This window comes from Microcaecilia unicolor, chromosome 1, assembly GCF_901765095.1.
Source record: "Microcaecilia unicolor chromosome 1, aMicUni1.1, whole genome shotgun sequence".
NCBI lineage: Eukaryota > Metazoa > Chordata > Amphibia > Gymnophiona > Siphonopidae > Microcaecilia > Microcaecilia unicolor.
Window position 1 is genome coordinate 204,147,914 of NC_044031.1, and position 26,293 is coordinate 204,174,206.

Below are 26,293 nucleotides of genomic sequence, written 5' to 3' on the forward strand. Positions count from 1 at the left end.
TGCATAACAGTATACATTGATTCCCAAATTCCCAAAACAATGTTAAACAAAATAGGTGATAAAACAGAGCCTGGAGGCACTCTAAACGTCATAGAAAAATGTTTAGATATGGATGCTTTCATGGATACTATAAAAGAATGTTCAGAAAGAAAGGAAACAAACAAACCATTTTAACACCATGTCCTTAATGCCAATAGACTTTAATCAATCACACAATCATTCAGGACAGACTAAATCAAAAGCTGCAGCTAAGTCCAAAGATAATGCCAATACAACGTGGCCATTATCCAAATTACCCTGCACTTCACTAAGCACTGCAGCTGAGCTAACAGAGTGTCCGTACTATAACCTAACTCTTCTAATTACGAAACATTTATTGATTACTTAGACCCAATTACTGACGAATATCCAGCTGACCGAATATGGACAAATTTCAACTCCCTAACTGAGGATACAGTCACCCAAACGATCAATAGATTTACCAAATCCCATTGTAAACTAGATGCTTGCCCTAGTCTTTTAATAAAATCTGCTCCTCAACATTTTTTAATCAATCTCACCTCCTATTTAAACCATATGTTCCAACATGGATCCTTTCCTGCTGACAAAGATAATATATTACTTACTCCAATCCCCAAAGACCAGAAGAAAAAATTAAATGACATAACTAACTATTGCACAGTTGCATCCATCCCTCTTGTAGTCAAATTAATGGAAAGCTTAGTAACTAAGCAACTTAATGATTACTTGAGTAAATTCCCAGTATTATATGTGTCCTAATCCGGATTTCGTGCTAATCACAGCACTGAAACAGTTCTTATAACACTCCTAACTAAATTCAAACAAATTATCGCAGCTGGATTACTGTAACTCCATTTTCGCAGGATGCAAAGAAAAAAACCATTAAGAAACTCCAGACTGCCCAAAATACCGCAGCTAGACTCATATTCGGAAAGGCGAAGTATGAGAGCGCCAAACCCCTCAGAGAAAAATTACATTGGCTTCCACTAAAAGATCGAATTGCATTCAAGGTTTGCACCTTAACCCATAAAATCATCCATGGAGAAGCTCCATCATACATGTCAGACCTAATTGACTTACCTGCACAAAACATCAAAAGTTCATCACGTACCTTCTTAAACCTCCACTACCCCAATTGTAGAGGACTCAAATACAAATCACTACACGCATCTACCTTCACATACCTCTGCACAAAATCATGGAATAAACTACCGAATGCTATAAAAACAACGCATGACTTGACAACCTTCCAGAGGTTATTGAAGACACACCTGTTCGAAGAGACTTACAATAAAAATCCTCCTTAATGACTTGATTCCATTCTATATCTAAACCAACTAATACTGATCCCTTCTAATTTGATTATGTTAATCACATTATCACTATTGGTCATTATATCTTACCTGTTTTATTTTGTGTTATGTAAATAATTCTACTGACCTATCTACCTAATTTCTTACACAGTAATATGTTAAATTAGACCATACCTCTTACTCTGTTTATGATTATACCTTTTGCAACATAGTGTAAGCCACATTGAGCCTGCAAATAGGTGGGAAAATGTGGTGTACAAATGCAGCAAATCAGGGCCGGTCTTAGCAAGTGCGGGGCCCTATGCAGACCAATTTGGTGGGGCCCCATCCTAGCCACGCCCCGCCCTAGCTCCACCCCATTGATTGTTAAATTTTTAGAACATTTTTTATTTATGAAATTTCAAATAAAGGCAAATGAAGCTAAATTTGTACAGAAAAACTGATTGAAATAATAAGCACAATGCTATCATGAACCTCCCCTCCCCAGAAATTATTCAGTTCAAGTCCACTACAATTAGTAGTTCCAATTCTCATAACCCCGGGCGGTCAGAGGTGCGGACACACAATCTCTCGACAGCAAAACACTATACACAAACTTGTGCAAAAACACATTCATAACCTTACCATTACCAACGAGCTACAACCTTTTGTGTGGAAAGGCAGAACTGTAATTACACCAGGCTGCTGTATACTGGGGACCCAGATTGGCCACTGTCAGTGACATGAAGCTGTGCTTAGTCGACCATGTTTTTTCTTACATTCTTGGGTAGCCACCTTTTCAAGCTCAGGGCCAGCTTGCAGTCTCAAATCTATTACTCCGTGGCTGTCGGTGCATTGCTACACAATCATCAGAATAACTTTTCACCAAGTCACTGCCACCATTTATCATTATCAATAGACTCAAGGAGTGTACTAAAAATATATGCTCTTCTCAGGTCAGAACCTTTTCAGCAGTAATTCAGTCCCACTGAATGCCAGTGATTACCCACTCTAACATCATAAACATTCTCTCCTTTCATAAGCATCAGGTCCAATATGGCCCCATCCCACTTGAGTTCCATTACCAGGTTCTGGAGCAATTCTCCTTGTAAAGGTTCCAGGCTCTCCCTACTTCAAGATAATACCACAGTAGGGATATACAAATCATCATCCGGCATATTGAAATCAGCTATCAATATTACCTTTCACAGCAATATTGTGCATTTCCTATTGAGATGGTTTCATTAGCATCAATATTTCAGTGCATGAGACATCTCTGATACATTGTAAAATGTTACAGCTTCCCAGGTGAATCTTAATTCATGGAAATGGCATTACACATCGTGACTTAGAAAGATCAAAAGTACATGAGTTTGATTAGTGCGTGGAAAATATAGCAATTTGATTCTAGCACAGTATCACATTTGGGAAATGAAATATATGAAACAGGTACAAAAGCAACCTGAGCTAGTAAAGTTAAAAATACAACACAAAACCTGACATATTTAATAAGCTGCTCATTTCACAATTTTTTTCCAGTCTCCAAAACAGTCTGTTTTTCGTAAATTGCTTCTTCCTACTTCAGTTGCAATCAGAGTTTGTTGGGGAAGGGAAAGGGAGAATACTTTTGCAATAGTAAGGATGGCTCGGGCTGCTCACCTCCGCTCTAGTCTCCGCCTCCGACCAGACCATGACACTCCCTGGCTCCAGCTCCTTTTCCCGATGGCTGCAGGCTACTCACCTCCGCTCAGTCCGACCATGCTCTCCAGCTCCTTCCCGCTCAATGACTCCCGCCCGCCCTCACCGGAAACAGGAAGTATGAGTATCTGATCATCGGAAGGCGGGACACTGGAAGGTGGAAGGGAAGCTGGGTGAGCGAAGCTGGTGGGGGGTGGCAAGCGAGCGATGATCGCGGTCCGGGGAGAAGCGAGCAGCTGCAGCGGGATTGGATTATGATGATTGATGGCATCATGGCAGCGCGGTGGTTGGTGGTTCTTGACTTGTTGTGGTCCAACGGCGACATCCGAGCGAGTGGGGAGAGGCGCAGTTGAGGCGCGCTGCGCGGGGCCCCCTTAAGCGCGGGGCCCTATGCGGCCACCTCGGTCGCCTCTCCCTAAGACCGGCCCTGCAGCAAATAATAATGATAATAACCTACCCTAAAAGCAGATTGTCAGAGATGGAGAACATTGGAACCAAGCACAGTGAGAGTAATTTTCGGAAAGGCTTCCTAACTTATTCAGCAAGTTTGCGCATAAACAATACACATTTGCAAAGGAAAATATGTGCGTAATGGAAATTCCTCTACAGAAAGTACACACACACACATCTGCTATTTATTATGCATATGTTTCCTAGCTGTATATCCCATGGAGAGGGGAATTCACACATCCAGGGCACGATGTGGAGAATTCCCATAATACTTTAAAAGAGGCTCTGCCAAACGTTGAAGCTCTTGTAAAATAGGTAAAAGAACCTCCATCAACAAAGTGAGCAGCAATTCTAGAAATCTGCACATGGGGTGGGGGAATCTTCCCTCTTTCCCCCCCCCCCCCCCCCCACGTAGACTTGGGAACATCTTTCTAAAATCAATACTCCTCTTTAATGGCCTACCCAAGCATCTGATCCTTCCCAGCAACCTGTGGCAAAATCTCTGGCCTCCCTGATCACCTTGTCCTGATGGCCTACCTCCCCCATAATAACCCCCCTCCCCCTCCCGACATCTGATTCTTCCTGTGACCCTTTGGTTACACCCTCTCCCTGATGCAGAACCTCCCCCCCCCCCACCCCCACCACGGAGACAATACAGAATCTTCCCTATATCACAATCCCTATGATACTAAAATCTTCCCATGGCACCAAACCCCTCTAGCAGTAATATTACATTTATACACATAAAGAGACCGTGTGTGTGTGTGTGTGACTTTTCACAACAGGGCCATTTACACATGGGGAGACTTACTACTTGCAGCTATCCTGAGGCACTATCCCCCTGATGCAGAATCCCTCCATGGCCCAACCCCCCAATGCAGTCCCCCCCCCCCCCCCCCCGCTACAACACAATATCCCTCCAATGCAAGCACACATACGCACCCTACCCCCACAATACAACCCCCACCAATACAGGCCCCCACCATCCCTAGGGGTCAGGGTTCCATATAAGGGCATATTGCTACAATATTACTGCTAGAGGTCTCTATGGCTATTGTGAGTGGTGGAATCAGCAAGGTGGGAGTGAGTGGGCATCAGTCCCACCCCATTAGACATTAGGGATTCTCAGTAAGGCTAGGGTGAGCATTGCAAGATGGAGGTTGAAGGGAGTCTGCTGAGGGAACACATCAAAGGATATGGTGCCTTGGGGGGAATCTGCAGAAAGTGAAGGTTGCCATTTGGTGGTAAGTCGAGGGCATATGGGGAAGATTTCAGTATCATAGGGGTTGTAAAATAGGGAGTGTTCTGTTTTGGTAGAGTTAGTGTCAGTGAGGTGTGGGGGGATTCCGCATCTTACTCAGTACCCTCACTTATTGCCCTATCCTTTATCCTCACCTTTTTATTTACCTACCCTTAATTGTTTTGTCTGTCTCATGTCTTATCTAGATTGTAAGCTCTTTGAGCAGGGACTGTCTTTTTTTGTGTATGGTGTGCAGCGCTGCGTATGCCTTGTAGCGCTATAGAAATGATAAGTAGTAGTAGTAGCATCAGGGAGAGGATGTGACCAAAGGGCCATGGGGTGAATCAGATGTTGGGGGGGGGGGGGGGAGGTAGGCTCAAGAGAAGCCCAGAAGGTGGCATGAATTGTTGCCCCTTTCAGCAGGAACTTATAGTGTCTCAGGATAGCTATAAATGCCAAGGTCTATCTTTTGCAGTCCCAGTGAGGATTTCCCTGTATGAAATTAGAAATCCATAACTCCTTTGTAAGCCAACCCAGGACTCTCCCTATCCCCACCCTATCCCATTCCCTTAACATCTGCAAGCAGTAAGATTCCCCATGTGTAAATGGCCACTATTGTGAAATATCATGTACATCTGTAGACTTCTCTACGTGTATCAATGCTGCCATTTACATATGAGGAGGGCTGTAAAATTAATGCATAAAACACTGCTTTTCAAAATTACTTCCCAAGAGAACAGCATTCAAACGTTTTCTCAAGGTAATCTTAGCCATTCAAATTAATTTTGTCCAAACAAAAAAGGCACTAGCTAAATGCTTAAATAAAATAAAACTCTTTGGCCAGAAAAGTTGTACCTGATTAAGAAAAAGCAGTGCTTTGGGAATTCCAGGGATGTAGCTTTAATTTAGCAGGCCCTCTCCTCTGCTCACTCCTTCTCCCTGCTTCTCATGGCCCTCGGCCTTGACCACTGCAGGAAAAGAATGCTACATCTCACCCAGCCCCAAGCCTCTCTCAGTAACAGGAAGTTCCGTCAGAGGAGGTGGGACTTCCTGTTACAGAGAGGCTTCATGCCAGGTGAGACGCATCGTGCTTTCCCTGAAGTGGTCAAGGCTGAGGGCCGTGAGGAGCAGGGAGAAGGAGCATGCAGAGGAGAAGGGGCTACCAGAGTGGTGGGAGAAATCAGAACAGCTGCCGGGAGAAAAAAAAGGAAGAGAGAGAGATAGAGAAAGATGCAAACCATGAGGGAATGGGGAAGGCGGCGGAGGGGGAAAGAGGAAAAGAAACAGATTCAGTGGGGGGGGGGGGGGTTGCTGTTAGAGGGACAGATGCTGGAAATGAGGATGGAAGAATCAAAGAAAGGAGATGGTGTCCATAGAAGGAAGGGGAGGAAAGAGAGAAGAGAAAAAATGGTGATCATGGATGGAGGGAATCAGGGGCATAGCCAGACAACAGATTTTGGGTGGGCCTAGGCAAGAATTGGGTGGGCACCAAGTGTTCTCTCCCCCACCCCCCAAAAAAAAAAATTATCTCAGCTGGTGGGAAAACGCTTCTTTCCACCTTGGCAGCAGGCATGCACTGAAAACTGAGCATGTGCAGGTGCCGGTGTTGTGGAGAGTAGCACTTTCGTTACCATCAGTGGGAAATCTTCAGCTGGTGGAGCTCGGGATTCCCACCAGTTACCACTAAACATGTTCTACTTTGGGTGGGTGGGCCCTGGCCCACCCAAGCCCACCTGTGGCTACGCCACTGGAGGGAATGGAGGAGATGGTACCCATGGAGGAGAGGGAGGGGAGAGGAGGAAAAGGGAAGGGAAGAGGTGGTGCCCATGGAAAGGAGGAAAGGGAGATGAAAAAATTTAGCATGTACAGATAGTTTTTTACAACTTTTACATTTGGATCATGCAATTAAATATGTGATTAAAAATTTTAATCACGATTAATCATGCTATTAAAACTTTTGATCAATATACAGCCCTAGTTAAAGGGTGTTATTTTACCACTAACTTGTGCTATTGTAGCACAGTTATCATTTTATGCAGTGAGACCTAGTTACTGATAACTGGGGTTAACAGCAAAATACCATGTTTTAATGGTAACCCACGTTAATAACTATGCCCCTGCATATTCTATTATAAATTACTAGCCGTTGAGCCCGTAAAAACGGGCTAGTAAAGGAAGGGGGGGTTGAAAGGTCCCCCCCTGGATAGGTCGCCGCCGCCCCTCCCCCCCAGGGTCTCCGCCGCTGCCCCCCCCCCCCCGGAGTCCCCTCCGCCACCCCTCCACCCAGGCCGGGTACCTGGCTTCACTATTCAAACTGCCGTAACGCAGCACACAGCTCATCTGAGCTGCCGTTGGCCTTCCTTCTTCTTTGCGTGTGTTCCGCCCTCGTGTGACGTAACGTCGGCGAGGATGGGACACAGGCAGGTAAGGAAGGCCAATGGCAGCTCAGATGAGCTGTGTGCTGTGTTCCGGCGGTTTGAATAGTGAAGCCAGGTACCAGGGCCGGGTGGAGGGTGGGTGGCGGCAGCGACTCCGGGTGGGTGGGGGGAGCGGTAGCGGCAACACTGGGGGGGGGAGCGGTGGCGATGGCGGTTCCCTCACTCGCAGGTGCGCAGGTTCCCTCTCTGTCACGCCCCCGTCATCACGTATTGATGCGGGGGCGGGACAGAGAGGGTTTCTACTGCGCATTTGCAAGTAAGTACGCCTCTTGCCATTTATATGTTTGATAATTATCCAGATAACTTTAACTGAGTACTGCTGCACTGAATCAGTCATTAATCTATGTACTTGCTGGGTAACACACCTAGGCCCTTTGCTCTGATTAACATAATTGAAACTTCTCTACCTGTTTACTTTTCAGGGAGCCAAGGGAGTTTCTGAGGAACTCGAAATGCCTTCCGTGTCATCCCGAGTGCTTAGTAAAGAACAACACCCTGACCTGCACAGAAGAGGTAAAAAAGCTGAAAAAATACATGTACAAACCCATTAAAGTCCAGTCACTCTTTAATTTGGGATAGGAAAACACCACTGAGATTGCTTATGCTGAACTGGTGCATGACCACTGTTCCTTCAAACTGCACAACTGAAGCATTTCTCCTACTGAATTTTAGCATTTGCCAAGTTTGCTGCTTCCCTCACGTAGTGTCTGCAAGCTGCAAGGATATAATTCTATAAGGCTACGGAAATCGTTTCAAATTACTCCTGAAAAACAGCATAGCATACCAAACAAAATAAAAAGGAATGTGTAGATTTATTTTTTGCTGCTCAACAATTCTCATTTGTCCCAGAGGCATAGCTAGGTTTTAAGGTCGGGGGGAGCAGACTTTTATAAAATAGACACCAGCAGCCATCACACAAGTGAACTAGCAGAAGTCAAATTGGAAATGACAGGAAATGGTACAAGCACATGTTTACTCCCTGGTAGTGGAGAAAGGCATTACACAATAGAAAAATTGATGTTATTTTTGTTACAGTGAGTTAGCTAATATTAAAAATGCTACTCGGTAACACAATGTTATGAATTGCCGTAACTTTTTCCTGAACTGTGAAGCCAAGTATTTATAGTCAATTACCGTTCACACTCTAACTTAGAGTATCCTCTACCCACGTTCGCTCTTTAGCACTTAGCTGCAATTCATACTCTGTCAACCAGGAGTGCTGGTGCAGCTAGTGTTGTCATGATCATGACTGAAGAGTGCAGTGCCGGTGCCACTGGCGCTGGCCCTTCTGCTGTGTTTCAGCAGCACCATCGCTCCATTCTTCAGCCATGAGTCTGGTGACACCAGCAGCAGGAACGCTCCTGTACTCTGCCAAGGAACAGCTGTACCTGTAATACAGAGCCTACAAAAGTCACTCTAACTTCTCTTTTCAAATACCTTGCTTCAAAACCTTTCGCCTCTTTACCACTTTAAAGTTTTTGGTTGAGATGGCCCAAATCATGATTTTTACCGCTTATGAATGTCCCTGTTCTACCACTGGAGTTAGTGTAAGTGTCTCTCTAGGCAGCTGCCTGGGGCACACCTGGATATGATATTTCCCCAGTACATATACAGATTTGTATTTTAGATGGGACTAGGGCTGAGTCTGGTTGGCACTAGGGGGCCAAATAGGCGGTTTTCAGATTTTTAAGATAATCCACTCAATCAATAATTCAGATGACTCCAGATAGCACATTCTGAACCAACAGTTGACTTAATCATTTACAGACAGATGATCTAAAGCCCCGCACTGTTCCAAACAGCGCTCTAAAATAGCGCTGGAACAGCTTGGGGCTTTACCACACCAATGATCAGAGATAATTGCATGCAAATTTAAGCACGCAATTATTGCTGATCATGGGTAGAAGTGCGGGTGAATTGTGCCTGAGCTTGCACTCAGCACAATCCTCCCGCACTTGTTTGAAGGGTCTGGGCTGTCAAAAGCCAAAACCTGTCAAACACAGGGGCTGGAGGTCCATGGGACCACCAGGCCCCGACTACCCCTGCCCCGAGCAACGGGAGCTGGAAGTCCGATGATCCCTCCCCCCAATGTTCAGGGAGGGCTGGAGATCCAGTGGGTCTCCAGCCCCCCCCCCCCCCCCCCCCAGCATTGGCTAGGGTCCCTGGTGGTACAGTGTCAATCTGCCCCCTCCCTACCCCCCTACCTTGGGTTGGAGGAGGCAGGTAGCCTGCCTCCCTCCTCTTCCTTCGATGACGCAAAATGGCTGTGCCCAGCCCTGCCCAGTGAATCCTGGGATGCGCTGGTTGGGGCTGCACACCATATAGGGATATAAGGGAGAAACTCCCTTATATGGTGTGTAGCACCGCCCAGCGCACCCCAGGATACACTGGGCAGGGCTGGGTGCCGCCATTTTGCGTCATCGAAGGAAGAGGAGGGAGGCAGGCTACCTGCCTCCTCCAACCCAAGGTAGGGGGGTAGGGAGGGGGCAGATTGACACTGTACCACCAGGCACCGAATTATAGCTATGTCTTGCAAGGTTCCGCGTTAGGAGTTACGGATCAAGAAAGGGATCTGGGTGTCGTCGTCGATGATACGCTGAAACCTTCTGCTCAGTGTGCTGCTGCGGCTAGGAAAGCGAATAGAATGTTGGGTGTTATTAGGAAGGGTATGGAGTCCAGGTGTGCGGATGTTATAATGCCGTTGTATCGCTCCATGGTGCGACCGCACCTGGAGTATTGTGTTCAGTACTGGTCTCCGTATCTCAAAAAAGATATAGTAGAATTGGAAAAGGTACAGCGAAGGGCGACGAAAATGATAGTGGGGATGGGACGACTTTCCTATGAAGAGAGGCTGAGAAGGCTAGGGCTTTTCAGCTTGGAGAAGAGACGGCTGAGGGGAGATATGATAGAAGTGTATAAAATAATGAGTGGAATGGATCGGGTGGATGTGAAGCGACTGTTCACGCTATCCAAAAATACTAGGACTAGAGGGCATGAGTTGAAGCTACAGTGTGGTAAATTTAAAACGAATCGGAGAAAATTTTTCTTCACCCAACGTGTAATTAGACTCTGGAATTCGTTGCCGGAGAACGTGGTACGGGCGGTTAGCTTGACGGAGTTTAAAAAGGGGTTAGATAGATTCCTAAAGGACAAGTCCATAGACCGCTATTAAATGGACTTGGAAAAATTCCGCATTTTTAGGTATAACTTGTCTGGAATGTTTTTACGTTTGGGGAGCGTGCCAGGTGCCTTTGACCTGGATTGGCCACTGTCGGTGACAGGATGCTGGGCTAGATGGACCTTTGGTCTTTCCCAGTATGGCACTACTTATGTACTTATGTACTTATGAGAGAGGCAGGCTACCTCCCTCCTCCAACCCAAGGGAGGGGGTAGGGAGGGGGCGGATTGACACTGGACCACCAGGGACCCTAGCCAATGCTGGGGGGGTTGGGAGGGCTGGAGACCCACCGGATCTCCAGCCCTCCCTGAACCTGGGGGGGGAATCGTCGGGGGGGGGACCGGCGGTCCAGCGGACCTCCAGCCCCCCTGTCGCTGGGGGGTGGGGGTTGGTCGGCACCCACTGGACCACCAGGGACCATTTGCTGGGGGTTTGGGGGGCTGGAGACCCACCAGATCTGCAGCCCTCCCTGAACCTAGGGGGGGATCGTCGGGGGGGGGGGGGACCGGTGGTCCAGTGGACCCCAGCCCCCCTGTCGCTGGTAGGTTTTCTTGTTGGTGGGAATGGGGGCCTGCCAGCATGCAAATGTGTGCTGGACAGGGCTCACCATTCCTCCCCAATGATCTGCAAAAACCTAACGCCAGCTTGGAGCTGGCGTAGGGTTTGCCGCAGCCAGCGACCCAATCTTTGGCGCGCTGGCCGCTGATCATTGGGGAGGAATACCTAATGCCCTGTTTAGCATGCATTTGCATGCTACTTGCGTTCAGAGCCCTCGAGCATGTTGTTTCACGCACTCAAAGTCTCTGATCATGGGGCGGTAGCAAACGCCGACGCTAGTATGGTGCTAACAGCCTCTAGCACCGGCGTTTGCTTCTGATCATCCCCCAGTTAGTGTAATCAGATTGTCCGATGCGATAGAGGCAACTGTAACAATTAGTTACAGAATCTCAATTTGTTAATCATGAAGTGGTTCAATCCCTTTTTCTCTCAAGACCTACCAAAGGGAGTGGCAGGGGTCAAACACAATTTTCCTTATCTTTTTTCCTGCTACTAGGGGCAGACAGGATGATTCACTTGTAGGAATCCACTTACAGTTCATAAGATAAGAGCTGCAATACTTAGGGACTCTGTGCTCAGATACTGTTTTTTCTGTTGAGTTCCAGTTAGCTGTGCTAAGATCCTCAGGAATGCTGTAGATGTGACAGAGGATATTATCCTTCAGCCTTGAGATGTTCCTGAACCATAAAGCACATGGTCAGAGCACCTCACTGGTATACAAAGTATAACTCAGTCTCTCTACCTATGTGAAAAAGAGAGGAGTGTATAGGGGTCCCCAAAACCTCTAGCACCCAACAAGTCAGCAACTTAAGCAGTTATGTATCCTGTGCACTTCAGTCTAACTCCCTTTTCCTGTCAATATACTAACCTAGGTTGCAGGGCTGCCGAGAGGGAGGGTGGGGGGCAGAATTCCCTGGGCCTGGTAACGCTTAGTAATTCTTTGAGACTGCGTCCTCTAGTGAAGGCAGATCACCGAACTTGCTCAAACCCTGTATGAAGTGACAAAACAGACCAATGTTTACAAATAATTTTACTGATTAATGACACTTGGGGTGAGTATGGCAGTACCCAAGTAATCCGATCTTCCCCTTCTGACTTTGATTTTGTAGCGAGCCAACCTTGTTGTGCATTATATGCTCTTTTAAAAGCTGTATGTATCACCTTATATGGGTGGACTCTTTGCTTGAATCTTTGTCTCATATTTAAGGCTTGATCTATGAAAATGCCCTGATCCGTACATAAAACATTTTATCCTCAGCACCTTATCAGCAGGGATACTATCTTTGAGGGTTTTTTTTAAGGATAACCATACCTATATATTTTATGAAGAATCTCAACTGCAGTTTTTCTTAGAAGGCAAAGGCGTGCGGTTAGTGGAGTCTGAGTTATCTCCAGTTTTGAGAGCTGTATAATTAATGGAAGGTTCACCCTGTCGATTTATTATTATTATATGTTGCTTCTTTAATTTTCTCTTCCTCGGAATAATTGGGATTCTTGTCCCCCGATCTTGTGGACTATGTTGAGCTGTAATTTACCCCCCTGTTTACAAAGTCATGCTGCAGTACCGTACTGGCAGCCGCTAGCGCGGCTTTCTAATGAGGGGCCTTAAGGCCTTGTTTACTAAGGTGCACTAGCGTTTGTACTGCGGGCACACTATCTCTGTAGGCGCCCATAGGAATATTGTGGGTGTCTACACAGCACGCGCTAATGGTTAGTGCATGCTAAAAACGCTAGCGCGCCTCTAGCACGGCTTAGTAAACATGGCCCTAAGTTTTTTTTCTCCTTTTTAAAATGTATTTCTTATTTATATCTTATTGGTATATGGCTCATTATCCCAATTCAACTTTGTATTCATGTAATATTGAAATGCAACTTTAAAAAAAAAGGAAAAGAAAAATCGATATATGAGCAGTTTGAAGTGGGGTGTCATGCACCAAGAGAACCATTTTGCAAAGATTCAAATGGTAGTTATGAACATTACGTAAGCATTTTAAGAGAAGTGCAATTTTGACATCTTCATAGAGTTGGGTTTCAGCATGTAGGACTGTGGCTGATAATAGATTATGAAATATTAATCATTTTAAATGTATTGTTTTGTAATTAATAAAGAAATATGTTAGTATGAAATAATTGGTTGTATTTTGCAAAAGTATGCATTTCAATGGGGAAATCCTGAAAACCCAAGTACCAGTGGCGTTCCTAGTCTGGATGGCACCCGGGGCGGATCGCCGATGCGCCCCCCCCCCGGGTGCAGCGCCCCCCCTCCCCGCTAAATGACACCTCCTCCCCCCTCCGGTGAAATGACACCCCCCCCGGGTGCACGCCGCTGGGGGGGGGGGGTGCCGCAGCGCGCGCCTGCTGGCCTCGAGTTCGCTAACTTTCCTTGTTCGCTGCAGCTCCCTCTGCCCCGGAACAGGTTACTTCCTGTTCCGGGGCAGAGGGAGCTGCAGCGAACGAGCGAAGTTAACAAACTCGAGGCCAGCAGGTGCGCGCCGCGGCACCCCCCAGTGGGTTGCACCCGGGGCGGACCTCCCCCACCGCCCCCCCCTTGGTACGCCACTGCCAAGTACCCAGGTTGCCCACCTTGTGTTAGGGGATACTCTAGGTCTGGCTTTAGAAACAACCTATTCTACATATACAAACAATAAACAGATGTCAAAACACTCCAATTCATTTTAAGTGGATGTACTCTTTCTTTGTAGGTGGTAAAAAACAAAGATCTCCTTTGTTGTGAAATTCAGAGGCACAGCATGATTTCTCATCCTGTAGAAACATTAATCCTGCTAGCATGATGGGGTATTCAGCTCTGTTCTCTAGAGATTTAACTTGGCACAATGTTTTTATTTACCTCCGCATTTCACAGAAGAAAAATTTAAATCCACAGTCTCAAGGCAGGCAAATCCACATGAAGGGATTGCAGAAACTTGCCCTTCTGAGATTGTGGGGTTTTCTCTAACCTGGAATGCAAAGATTATTACACAAGTTAAAATAAACTAATGTAAGCAATAAATCAATTTACACATTTTAATGTATTGTTGATGTGTTATCAGAAACTCATTAAAATGTGTTGTTTTTTCTAATTAGTAATATTTTGGAATGATGTGAGGGCTTTTCTTTATTTTTGGATGAAAGTACTTTCTATCCTTAGCGACTAAACACGATTATCAGATACAAATAATTTTGTAGGAGACATCACTGTGTAAGACAGTGTTCTATGTGCTAAAGTAGATACCTATAAAATTGTCCTAGGATGTACATGCATAAAGGTAGCTACTCAGAATGCATAACCCAAACTTTCATGCAGTGTATGGCTAGGCATTCCCAGGGGCAGAGAGGGAGCGGAGAGGAAACAGGATTGACATCTATGCACATGCTTTATAAAATAGAGAGAAATGCACTGATTCTTACTGGACAACACCAAAGAGTGGGATATGGAAGGAGGATCAACAAACAATGGGATAATGACAACCTTTAATGACAATTCTGATATATCTGAAGAACGAATGACACAATAAATTCAAATGACACAATAGACTCGACGCATTCAGGAATCTGCTAGTGTGTGTGTGTCTTGCAGGTGGGTTAGTGGAGCCACAGCAAGAAAGGTTATAAGGGGCTTGAAAAAGACCATACGTTTAAAAATTGCACTCGATAAAAAGTGCTGACAGCCACTCGATAGACCTTAGATATCAATGTGGAGCGGACATGCATTGATTTTTGGCGATACTTTTGGTTACTACGAGAACATTGTTGGCCACTTAACCTGTCTAAGATCTATCAAGTGGCTGTCGAGTGCATTTATTAAACGCGTGGTCTTTTTCAAGACTCATAACCTTTTTTGCCGCTGCTCCACTAATCCACCTGCAAGACACACATTAGCAGACTCCTGAGGCAGGCACTTTCTGTGCCGAAATGCGTCGAGTCTGTTCTGTCATTTGAATTCATTGTGTCATTCGTTCTTCAGATATATCAGAATTGTCATTAAAGGTTGTCGTTATCCCATTGTTTGTTGATCCTCCTTCCATATCCCACTCTTTGGTGTTGTCCAATACTTTACTAATTGTACCTAATATCTTGTAATGATAATATCATAACAACATTATGTAAGCCACATTGAGCCTGCAAATAGGTGGGATAATGTGGGATACAAGTGCAATAAATAATAATAATAATAGTAATAATAAGAGCGTTCCAAAACGTTACGTATGTAGTTATAGAATACTGGGTCAGTGCACCCAATTTGGGCACCAGCGTTTACACCAGGTTTCAGCAGGTATAAGTCTAATGCCTAACGTTTGGGCATGGGAATCAGCTCTAAGGGTCAGATTCTATATATGGTGCCTAGAAAATAGGCACAGAAAACATTTCCGCCTAAGCATATTCTATAAGGGGTGCCTATATCCCGCGGTATATAGAATATTCTTAATTGATATCCTATTGCCTAAAACTACGCGCCTCCATTTATAGCAATGAAAATGTGGCATAAATCCCGGAGTGGAGGAGTGGCCTAGTGGTTAGGGTGGTGGGCTTTGGTCCTAGGGAACTGAGGAACTGAGTTCAATTCCCACTTCAGGCACAGGCAGCTCCTTCTAACTCTGGTCAAGTCACTTAACCCTCCATTGCCCTATGTAAGCCACATTGAGCCTGCCATGAGTGGGTAAGCGTAAGGTACAAATGTAACAAAAAAAATGTAGATATTAAGCACATTGGACAATATTCTATAACTACACACATAAATTTTGGAATGCCCATGAAATGCGTATTTCCCCGCCCATAACCATGCCCCTTTTTGCCTGCACACATTAGAATTTAGGCGCAGTTATGGGCCCCTTTTACTAAGCTGCGGTAAAAGGCGGTCTGCACTGGCATCATCACGTGCTATTGATGCATGCTGAGGCCCCCTGTACTGCAGCGGGTAAAAGGCTGTCTTGTTTTTAAAGAAATGGCTGTGCGATAAGTGAGCCACTTGCTGCACGACCATTTTGGGAGGAGCACTTACCGTCACTCATTGAGGTTGCAGTAAGGGCTCCCATGCTAACCCAGCAGTAACCTGCCAGCACGCAGCGCTGCCTGATTATCACCGGGTAAACACCAGCGCTATTAGAATATTTGTAGCGCCAGAAATGACTTGTGCTGGGGGTGGGAACTGCCACTGGGCTGCTGCAGTAGCCAGGCAGTATTTCGGGACTAGTGAGCAGTAAGCCCGCGTTGGACTTACCACCACTTTATAAAAGACCCCCTATGCATGTAAATTCTAATTATTGCTGATTATCACCAATTAGTGCTCATTATTGCTTGTTAGTAAGTGTGATTCTGTGTAGGACATGTGCTCTTTGTAGAATTGCACTTAGCATCTATCTTTTCCAGTGCTCATTTTTGAGCGCCATTTCAAGAATCCCCCCTTTATTTATTAATCTCTATGTATGTATCCAGGGTCCAGATAACTGTGTGGAATGCGCCCATTATCAAGATGGTCCCCATTGTGTTAAATCCTGCCCAGCAGGAATTATGGGAGAAAATGATACTCAGATTTGGAAATATGCAGATACAAATAACATCTGCCAACTGTGCCATCCCAATTGCACCACTGGGTAAGTACAAAACCTCATTTTTTAAGAGTAAATGTTTTAAAAAGAAAGACACATTTTCTGTTTTTAAGAATTCCAAGACTTTTTCTGAGGACAACAAATGTCCCGAGGGACAAAGAGAACATATCATTAATAACTTGTGAGAAAAACCCTTATAAGAAAAACTAATAAAATCATATGAAATAAGTGGGAATATACTCCGGCAACATTTTATACATTTTATAATATCTTAGATATCAGTTTTCAAAACATAAATAACTTAGGGATCCTTCAAACCACATTTTAGGCTCTCATTTTAGAAGCATTACCACATGTAAACAGCATTTGGATGGCAGTGGGGGGAGGGGAGAACTGAGAGGAAATGCTTGCCCCTCCCCTAGTCCACCCCTAGGCCTCTCAAAAAAATCTGGCTACAACCCTGCTTGAAAGAGCATGACATCCTCATTTACAATTGAAGAAAATCATGACTAGGCTTTTAGATAGGATTTAAACTTGTGCAACGTTTTGGTTGGTGTATTTTATTTTAATTTAATAGATTTTGAGACTTTTGCCAACTAGGCACATTAGATTAACTGCTCTCTAGTTCTTCTTCCTGTTCCTACCTCTGTATTTTGGGATGATAACTCTTACCACGTAGCCATGCTCACTGAGGTGGCGGTAAGGGCTTCCACAGTAACCTGGCAGCGTGCGGTGACCCAATTTCCGCCAGGTTAGCACCGCGCTAGGGGGAAAAAAATTTCCTGGTGCACCAGAAATGGTGTATGCTCCAGCCGGAACTATCGCCAGCAGCTGCGTTGGGCCAGCACCGCGGTAGTTCCATTTTAGCATGTGGTAAGCCCGTGTTGGGCTTACCACTGCTTTGTAAAATACCCCCTAAAAAAAGTGAAAGAGTGACAAGGAGATGAAAAACTTGAAAATGAAGAGGTATGACATAGTTTTAAGGTAAAAGAAAATTGGATAAATATTCTGGTATTTCCAACTGCTGCACCTGTTATACTATACGGTACAGGAGGTCAGTGTTCAGAGTGTTGTAAAGTTGTAATGGATGATACTGTACCTTTAAGCCATGATACGGTGATTTACAGTTTAGTTGATTTTATATCAAAGCATAAAGACGAGTTTATAAATTGGTGAAGTCTAAAAAGTGATGAACTGCGCAAATGTAATGCAAGGCAAATTAGCAAGATTGAGCAACAGCTGAGATATGTGTCTCAAAAATCTGTTCTTGATTGAGTTGACAACCTAGTGTTTTAAAGGTCAAATAAAATTCAAAGTGATGGTTGAGAATTATAGGGGAAACATCCAAAGTAATTCATCTCTGAGTATTCTAAAGAGCTTGAGAATTTATGGGGTTTAATTTTTAGCTTATCAACTGTGCTGTTTTAGTTAGGTGGGAGTTTAAAGTGGATAAAATATCATGGAGGTTAACTCCTAACATAAGCTGAATTGTATATGCATATGATTAGCCCTGAACACCAAATTTGCAAGGGGGCTGATGATAGTATTAAAGAGCAGAAGAGCAGTGGTAGAACCCTGGGATACTCCACAAGAATAAAGACAATGAGGATGTTCCTAAAATTCCCAGTGAGTTCAGACGTACAAGCATTTGCTGGGGATCAGCTAAATCAAATACAGTTGTAATGTCCAGCGTGACTATGATTACAAATTTTCCCGCCTCCAAAAAAGCTGAGGCTATCATTCAGCTGAATGGTTAAAAGTGTGTCCATGTTACAGCCAGTTGGGAACCCAGGCTGCTTTGGATGAGGAATTTGTATAAAACAAATTCAAAAGCTGAAGAAAAATCATTTTTTTTCAACAATCTTTGATTCAAAGAATAAATGAGAAATAGAACAATAATTGGAGACCTTAGTAGGGTCTACAGATGGTTTCTTGAGCACAGGCCGGAAGTTGGCTTGCTTCACTGTGGATAAAAGAAAAGCTTGGTTTTGATAAGCACTTATGGAAGTGGATCCAACAGTGACATGGTAAAATGCATTAAATTAATCACTTTTTGCAGGCTTTAGACTAGATTCTGTAAATGGCACCCAAATTTGGGAGATGAGAAAAATTAGTTCTAAGCACTATTCTATAAATGGTGTTCTAAGTTGGGTGCCATTTTTAGACTAGCGCTTAGACCAGGATCCATGTCTAAATTAGGCATGGATCTGCCATATTCTATAACACGGTAATTGGGAAACAAAATGGGAGCTGGGCAGACTTCTGATCATGACTAAATAGATAGGGATGGGCTGGAGTGTAAATTTTAAGGGGCTTCGAAGTTAGCTTCAGAACTTAGTACAAGAACAGTACTGGGCAGACTTCTACGGTCTGTGCCCAGAGAACAGCAAGGCCAAATCAAACTCGGGTATACATATAAAGTATCACAAACCATGTAAAATGAGTTTATCTTCTTGGGCAGACTGGATGGACCGTACAGGTCTTTATCTGCCGTCATTTGCTATGTTACTATCAAGCTTATTTTCGAAAGAGAAGGGCGCCCATCTTTTGACACAAATCGGGAGATGGGCGTCCTTCTCCCAGGGTTGCCCAAATCGGCATAAATCAATATAACGCATCTCAAGGTAGCCTAGATTGATAATTTCACCCTTAATCACCAACCGCTGCAGAGGTTAAATAAGACATGTAAATTCAGTGCTTCTGTCTGGATAATAGTGATAAGAACATAAGTGTTGCCATACTGGGATAGACTGAATGTCCATCAAGCCCAGCATCCTGTTTCCAATTCAGGTCACAAGTACCTGGTAAGATCCCAGAAGAGTAAAACAGACTTTATGCTGCTTATCCTAGAAATAAGCATTGGATAACGTTATCTGGATAGTAGTTTATTTTCTTATATACTACTACTACTTATCATTTCTATAGCGCTACTAGATGTACGCAGCGCTGTATACTAGAACATGAAGAGACAGTCCCTGCTCGACAGAGCTTACAATCTAATTAGGATAGACAAACAGGACAAATAAGAGATAAGGGAATTACTAAGGTGGAGATGATAAATAAGGGTACTGAACAAGTGAGTAAGGGTTAGGAGTTAAAAGCAGCATCAAAAAGGTGGGCTTTTAGCCTAGATTTGAAGATGGCCAGAGATGGAGCTTGACCGACCGGCTCAGGAAGTTTATTCCAGGCATATGGTGCAGCAAGGTAAAAGGAACGGAGTCTGGAGTTAGCGGTGGAGGACAAGGGTGCAGATAAGAGAGATTTACCCAGTGAACGGAGTTCCCGAGGAGGAATGTAGGGAGAGATGAGAGTTGAGAGGTGCTGAGGAGCTGCAGAGTGAATGCACTTATAGGTCAATAAGAGGAGTTTGAACTGTATGCGGAAACGGATAGGGAGCCAGTGAAGTGACTTGAGGAGAGGGCTAATATGAGCATATATCATGTCAGGTTCAAAAGCTGTTGAAGCAGTGTACATTCACGTACAGTAGGTATTTCTCTGACGAAGAAGGGCAACCTTCGAAAGCTAATCAAGAAATGTATTAAGTTATGTCAAATAATAAAGGTATCATATTATTTTTTTTCCATGTTTTATTTTGGTTTTTTTTTCTATTGATTACCTTTAAAAGTGGACTAACACAGCTACCACACCTCTCTGTCCCTGGAGAGCTCACAATCTGAATTTGTACCTGAGGCAACGGAGGGTTAAGGGGGTCTTTTACTAAAGATTAGCTCGAGTTATCTGCAGCAGGGATAGGAATAAAATGGGACCTGCTGCAGATAACCTGAGCTAACCTTAAGTAAAATACCCCCTAAGTGATTTGCCCAAGATTGCATGGAGCTGTAATGCAGTTTGAATCAGGCGCTGCTAGCTTTCTACCTGTTGCCCTAACCATGAGAATAAATTTAGGACAGCTTTTTTCACTCTGCCAAGTTTATTTGGATAGTTATCTGGAAAGCAAACTGAATATTGCTATTATCCATATAACACAGTGGAGTTTTAACTGAAAATCCACAGATAATGTTGGGTAGGGGAATTATCTGGATAAGGGCTGCCATTGTCTGGTTAACTCCCTTTGAATATTGTCCCATAGGATTTTAGGGTAGTGTTGCAAGCAGTTAGTTCTTAGTCACCTTAATCATTATAATTGCATCTAGGCAGAGCTGTTGAGGAACTTGCTTTGAAGACTGCAAGTTATCCAAACTACGACTTCTAAAATCATTTTGGGAGGAAAACCTAGGATCTCTCCTCTTTTGCTTGAGCTTCACTATAGCTTGAGTGGTTGATTCCAAATTATTTTGCCTTTTCTTTAAAGCCTTGAAAGCTACAGGCCCTGAATATCTGCAGAATAAGGTTGGATGATATCTACCTGGGAGAGCCTTGCATTCCAGTCAAGCCAGGAATTTAGCATTCTCAATGGGGAAAGGGTTTTTGATATGTAATCACAAGGGAAGACTCCTTTTATGGGGCAGCCCTAACCTTTAGAATAAGTTTCCAGCATTTTTTGTAGCTTATTGTTGGGATTATCAAAGTTTTCAAAAGAGTCTGAAAATCTTTCCATTTTCTTAAGCCATTATGAAGTGAAAGCAGGATACTGCAATGTAATGTGATAAAAGATTTGCTGTTATTGTGTAATGTTGAGTTCTGTCACTTCTTCATTACACTCCTTTGATGCTGTATTAATTGTAAAGTTCATTTGTGCCAAATGAAATGTATTTTGTTTATGTTTTTATTTTTCCTTTTATTTTCTATTGTGAGCCACTGTGAATAGGCCTGGAAGTTGGAGAAGTGTGGCATATTAATGTCCAATTAAAATAAATAATCAAGTGATTTACATTAATGCTTTTATTATTTCAGATGCACAGGACATGGACTTGAAGGCTGTACTACTCGAGGGTAATTAGTGTGGGAACGCGTTTCTCAGATCTTACAGATTAATGCCTCTCTATCTTATAAAATATCTCATTATACCACAATATCACTTCGTATTCATTCATACTATGTATTTCTTCAAACCGTAATCGACTAACACCGTTTACGGTACTATGCAAGCCACATTGAGCCTGCAAAAAGGTGGGAAAATGTGGGATGCAAATGTAACAAATAAATAAATAAATAAAATAATCACTATGTTCTCTGTGCATGGATGATGTTCTTTCTGAAGAAAAGAAGATGCTTTTTTATATCTTATTTATTTATTTATTTATTTATTTCACTTGTATCCCACATTTTCCCACCTATTTGCAGGCTCAATGTGGCTTACAAAGACCTGTTATGGCATCGCCATACAGGGTGAAGTAGACATTTGGTGTTCCAACGAAGTCAAGGAAGACAAGAGGATTTGATCAACTAGTTGTAGAGAGATACATTCTGCCTAAAGTTGGAAAGGTGTTGTGTTATGGTTAGCTATGGGTTCTCGTGGTAGGCTTTGTCAAAGAGGTAGGTCTTCAGAGATTTGCAGAAGTTAAATAATTTGCTGATCGTTCTCAGGTGAGTTGGCAGTGCATTCCACATCTGTGTACCTATATAAGAAAAGCTAGTCACGTGGTAAAAGGTGGCCCGCAGTGCCGTCAGCATGCAGGATTGCCACGTGCCAAAGCCCCTATTACCGCCATCGGCATTTTACTGCCATCGGTAAAAGGGCTTTTTTAAAGGGACAATAAATGACCATGTGGAAACTAAAAAATTGCTCCACGGCTATTTACTACTGGAGCCCTTTACAGCTGTGAGGGCTCCATCAGAAACCTGACGGTAATCAGGCAGCACAAGGCACTGGCCGATTACTGTCAGGCACACCCCCTGGTGCTAATAAATACAAATGTATTTTCTATTGCCAGAAATGGCACACAGGAAAGATGGAACTGCTGCAGAGATCCTGCAGTAGTAAACATTATAAAAAGGCAACAGTTATATATAGATAGATATAGACATAGATATTAGGATTTGTCAACTATCTTTATGAATCGACTCACTGAATGCAGTACACAACAATACAAGCAATTATTAGATGTGTGAAAAAAAAGTAATGATGCAGGCCAGATAATCATCTGATAAAGCCAGCCATGGAGATGTTATTGCTAATATTATAAATTTTAAACAACATCAATATCATACATTTAAATGTGTTACATTTTTAAAACTAGTAATGGGGTAAGTTATCAAGGTGTGGTAAAAGGTGAGCTTTTTACCGCACCTTATTATCATGTGTGACTCTGGCGGTAAACGACTAACTCTGCTTGTGAGCCACCTCACAAGTAATTTTATTCCAGCAGCCTAGGAGCATCAGGTTTCAGAGCGTCAACCCGGTGCTCCAAGGCAGAAGACTAAAGGGGTCATAATGCTGTCCTCCTACCCCCAACCCCCCCATATGATCACACTCTCAACATTAAGAACATAAGAGTAGCCATACTGGGTCAGACCAATGGTCCATCTAGCCCAGTATCCTGTTTCCAACAGTGGCTAATCCAGGTCACAAGTACCTGGCATAAACCCAAATAGTAGCAACATTCCATGCTACCGATCCCAGGGCAAGCAGTGGCTCCCCCATGTGTGTCTCAATATCAGACTATGGACTTTTCCTCCAGGAACTTGTCCAAACCATTTTTAGACTCTGATACACTAAGCGCTGTTACTACACCCTCCAGCAAAGAGTTCCAGAGCTTAACTATTTTTTGAGTGAAAAAATATTTCCTTCTATTTGTTTTAAAAGTTTTTTTATGTAACTTCCTTGAGTGTCACCTAGTCTTTGTACTTTTGGAATGAGTAAAACATCGATTTACTTTTCTAATTCTGCTATATCTTTTTTGGGATACGATGTCTAGAACTGAACGCAATATTCAAGATGAGGTCGCACCATGGGACAATACAGAGGCATTATAGTATTCTTGGTCTTATTTACCATCCCTTTCTTAATAATTACTAGCAACCCCCCTCCCCCACCAAAGAAACCCCATCCATCATTGGAGGCCTACTGGCCCTTTACCTGATGGTCCAGTGAGTCCTAGAGCAGGAACATCTCCAGTTGCACCATCTCCCAAAATGGCACCTCTAGTGATATATGGAAACATGACTCCTAGCTGTAATGGGGTGCCATTTTGGGAGATGACGCCAGCAGTACAGGAATGACTAGGGATCACTCCTGCCCTAGGACCCACTGGACCACCAGGAACAGGGCTGGTAGGCCCCGATGATGGAGGGGCTATTTTAGGGGGTGGGAGTTGTGATCAGGTCGCATGGTACAATTTCTTTTCATGAGGGTACAAATAGTGATGCTCCTGATAGTGATACAATGAACATGCTGCTGTTCACCATAGAAGCAATAAACCTGGCCAATGCGCACACAGGGCCAGAAACTGTGACCTCACCTTGAGTATTGTGTTCAATTCTGGTCTCTTTATCTCAAAAAAGTTATAGCGGAATTATCAAGGGTTCAAAGAAGAACGACCAAAATGATAAAAGAAATAGAACTCTTCCCATATGAGGAAAGGCTAAAGAGGTTAGGGCTCTTCAGCTTGAAAAAGAGACAGCTGAGGGGGGATATGATTGAGGTCTACAAAATCCTGAATAGTGTGGAGCAGATGGAGATAAATCAATTTTTCACTCATTCAAAAAGTACAAGGACTAGGGGACACTCAATGAAATTGCATGGAAATACTTTTAAAACAAATAGGAGGAAATAATTTTTCGCTCAAAGAATAGTTAAGCTGTGGAATTCATTGCTAGAGGATGTGGTAATGGCAGTTAGCGTTTCTTGTTTTTAAAAGTTTGGACAAGTTTCTGGAGGAAAAGTCCATAGTCTGTTATTGAGATGGGCATGGGGGAAGCCACTGCTTGCCCTGGGATTGGTAACATAGAATGTTGCTACTAATTGTGTTTCTGCCAGGTACTTGTGACCTGGATTGACCACTGTTGGAAGCAGGATACTGGGCTAGATGGACCCAGTATTGCTATTGTTATGTTCTTATTAATTGGTGAATCTAGGCCATAATGTCTTGTGGTCCAGTATTCAAAACTTTTTATCCGTGTAGACGTTGAGCAGGACCTCACCCAGATTTTTAGATGCGTTATTATCCAGATAATGCTGATGAGAATCCCTGCAGACTGGCCTGGCACTTTCCAGATAACACTGGGACAGTCCAGATGCGGATGCGAATGAATCCAGAGACTGGCGATATTCATCACCAATATCCAGACAGTTCTCTGGGCCACTTCTCACAAAGAAAAGTAGCCCAGATAGCTATCTGGATATTGGCCCTGCATATCACCAGTATCTAGATATTGCCAACAGCTGGCGCTATTCATGGATTTCAGCACCAATATCCAGATATCAGCTGGCACTGAATATTTTCATATATCTTTACGTGTCATGGCTGGCATTTTAAAAGGATGCCATTCATGGAGTTTAAATAATGACCTGAAGGTTTGAATGTCCATAATTGTAGTCTGAAGAGGCTTTTGAGGGATACATATGTACAATTGTGCTTGTTTGTCTTGTTTATGTGTATTGATTATATGCTTCTAGATAGTATAAAACTAACTGGTTATTTGCTTTCTTTGGTTTCTGCCATGCAGATCTTCAGTTCCAGCCATTGCTGCAGGAATAGTTGGAAGTATTCTAGCATTTCTAGTGGTGTGCCTGACTGTTGGCTTCTTGTGGCGCAGAATTCAAATCCAGAGGAAACGTACAATGCGCAGGATACTTCAGGAAAGAGAGGTGCGTGCTTGTAAGGAATTATCTGTCCATGGGTATTTCATTTCCATGTATATTTTGGGATTAGTTTAGCAGAGAACCAAGGATCTTGGTGCATCTTTAAGCATGTATTATCAAGTGTCTGTGTTTCCCCCATATTCTCATTATATGCTGCTCATGTTTATTTACCAAGAGGGTAGGGACTCCATACTGCAGGGGATGGGCTTTCCCTCTGCATGCCTCCAGACTTTGGAGGGCTGCTAAATTATTAGTGGCTTATTCATTAGAGTTTTTCACCAATGTTCGTTCCTGCCTTCAAAAATAATGTAATGTCTCTGGTGATAACTCTGGTACCACAGTTTCCACCAGACCAAACTGTTGAATACCTTTATTAAAGGTTTTTTTCACTTTATATCATTAGACATGGAAGGGGGGGGGGGGGGTTGTAATTCTATGAAGTGGACACCAACATTTAGGAGCTAAGTAACACGGTTAAATGACCAGAATGCTGGCATATTCTCATGTATATGTGCAGAAGATACAGATTCCATACAAACAGACTGGGCTTTATTATTTTTTAAAAAAAACCCTTGAATAACTAACTCATCTGAATCTAGCATGCCCACACCTTGCATACCTGGACAAGGTACAGAGATTAATCAATTTTCTAAAACAAATCACAGATTGCCATAGCACTGATTCTACTGAAACTCCTCAACGATAAACATCTAGAAATGTTTTGAGATCAGAAGAGATCTGAAGGGCATATACAATTAATCTAGCCACATCAGTATCAGACATCAACTCTCACATGCATAAGTTCTCTGTTATGTACGGATACTCAGTCCTTGGCATTTTTTTCTGATACAGCATAAAAGGTATCAGTCTGGCTCAAGGGATATTGGGCTCTGCACTTCAGATCATATGATTTTGTGCAGCAGACTTTCTCAGGATAGAAGCAAATTTGTTCTCTTTCCAGGCTGACTGCTTGGCTTTAGATTGTATGAAATGGGTAAGAGAATCCTAGTCCATTCCTGCTTCAAAGCATCCTAAGAATGTCTTTGTTTGGGAAAGAGGGGAGAAGAAGCAAAGGTTGAGAAACCAGGACTGACTCAGCTGAACATAGCTCACAGTTCACAAGAAGTTACTGGCCAATCAGTTACTGCAGGCAATAGGTTAAAAAGAG

The 26,293-nt window shown here is 43.5% G+C and overlaps 1 protein-coding gene across 2 annotated transcripts in view; it reads left to right on the forward strand.

The window, feature by feature from the left end:
• EGFR (epidermal growth factor receptor) overlaps positions 1–26,293 on the forward strand; it is a 424,001-nt gene that overhangs the window by 339,764 nt on the left and 57,944 nt on the right. Inside the window, exons 14-17 of one of the 2 annotated variants that reach the window (XM_030203789.1) lie at positions 7,562–7,652; positions 16,309–16,466; positions 21,276–21,314; positions 24,990–25,131. In XM_030203789.1, the coding sequence (XP_030059649.1) occupies positions 7,562–7,652; positions 16,309–16,466; positions 21,276–21,314; positions 24,990–25,131 (430 nt within the window). Of the gene's footprint in view, positions 1–2,621; positions 2,634–7,561; positions 7,653–16,308; positions 16,467–21,275; positions 21,315–24,989; positions 25,132–26,293 lie in introns of those variants that run through there. The other variant, XM_030203797.1, reaches the window with a different exon arrangement.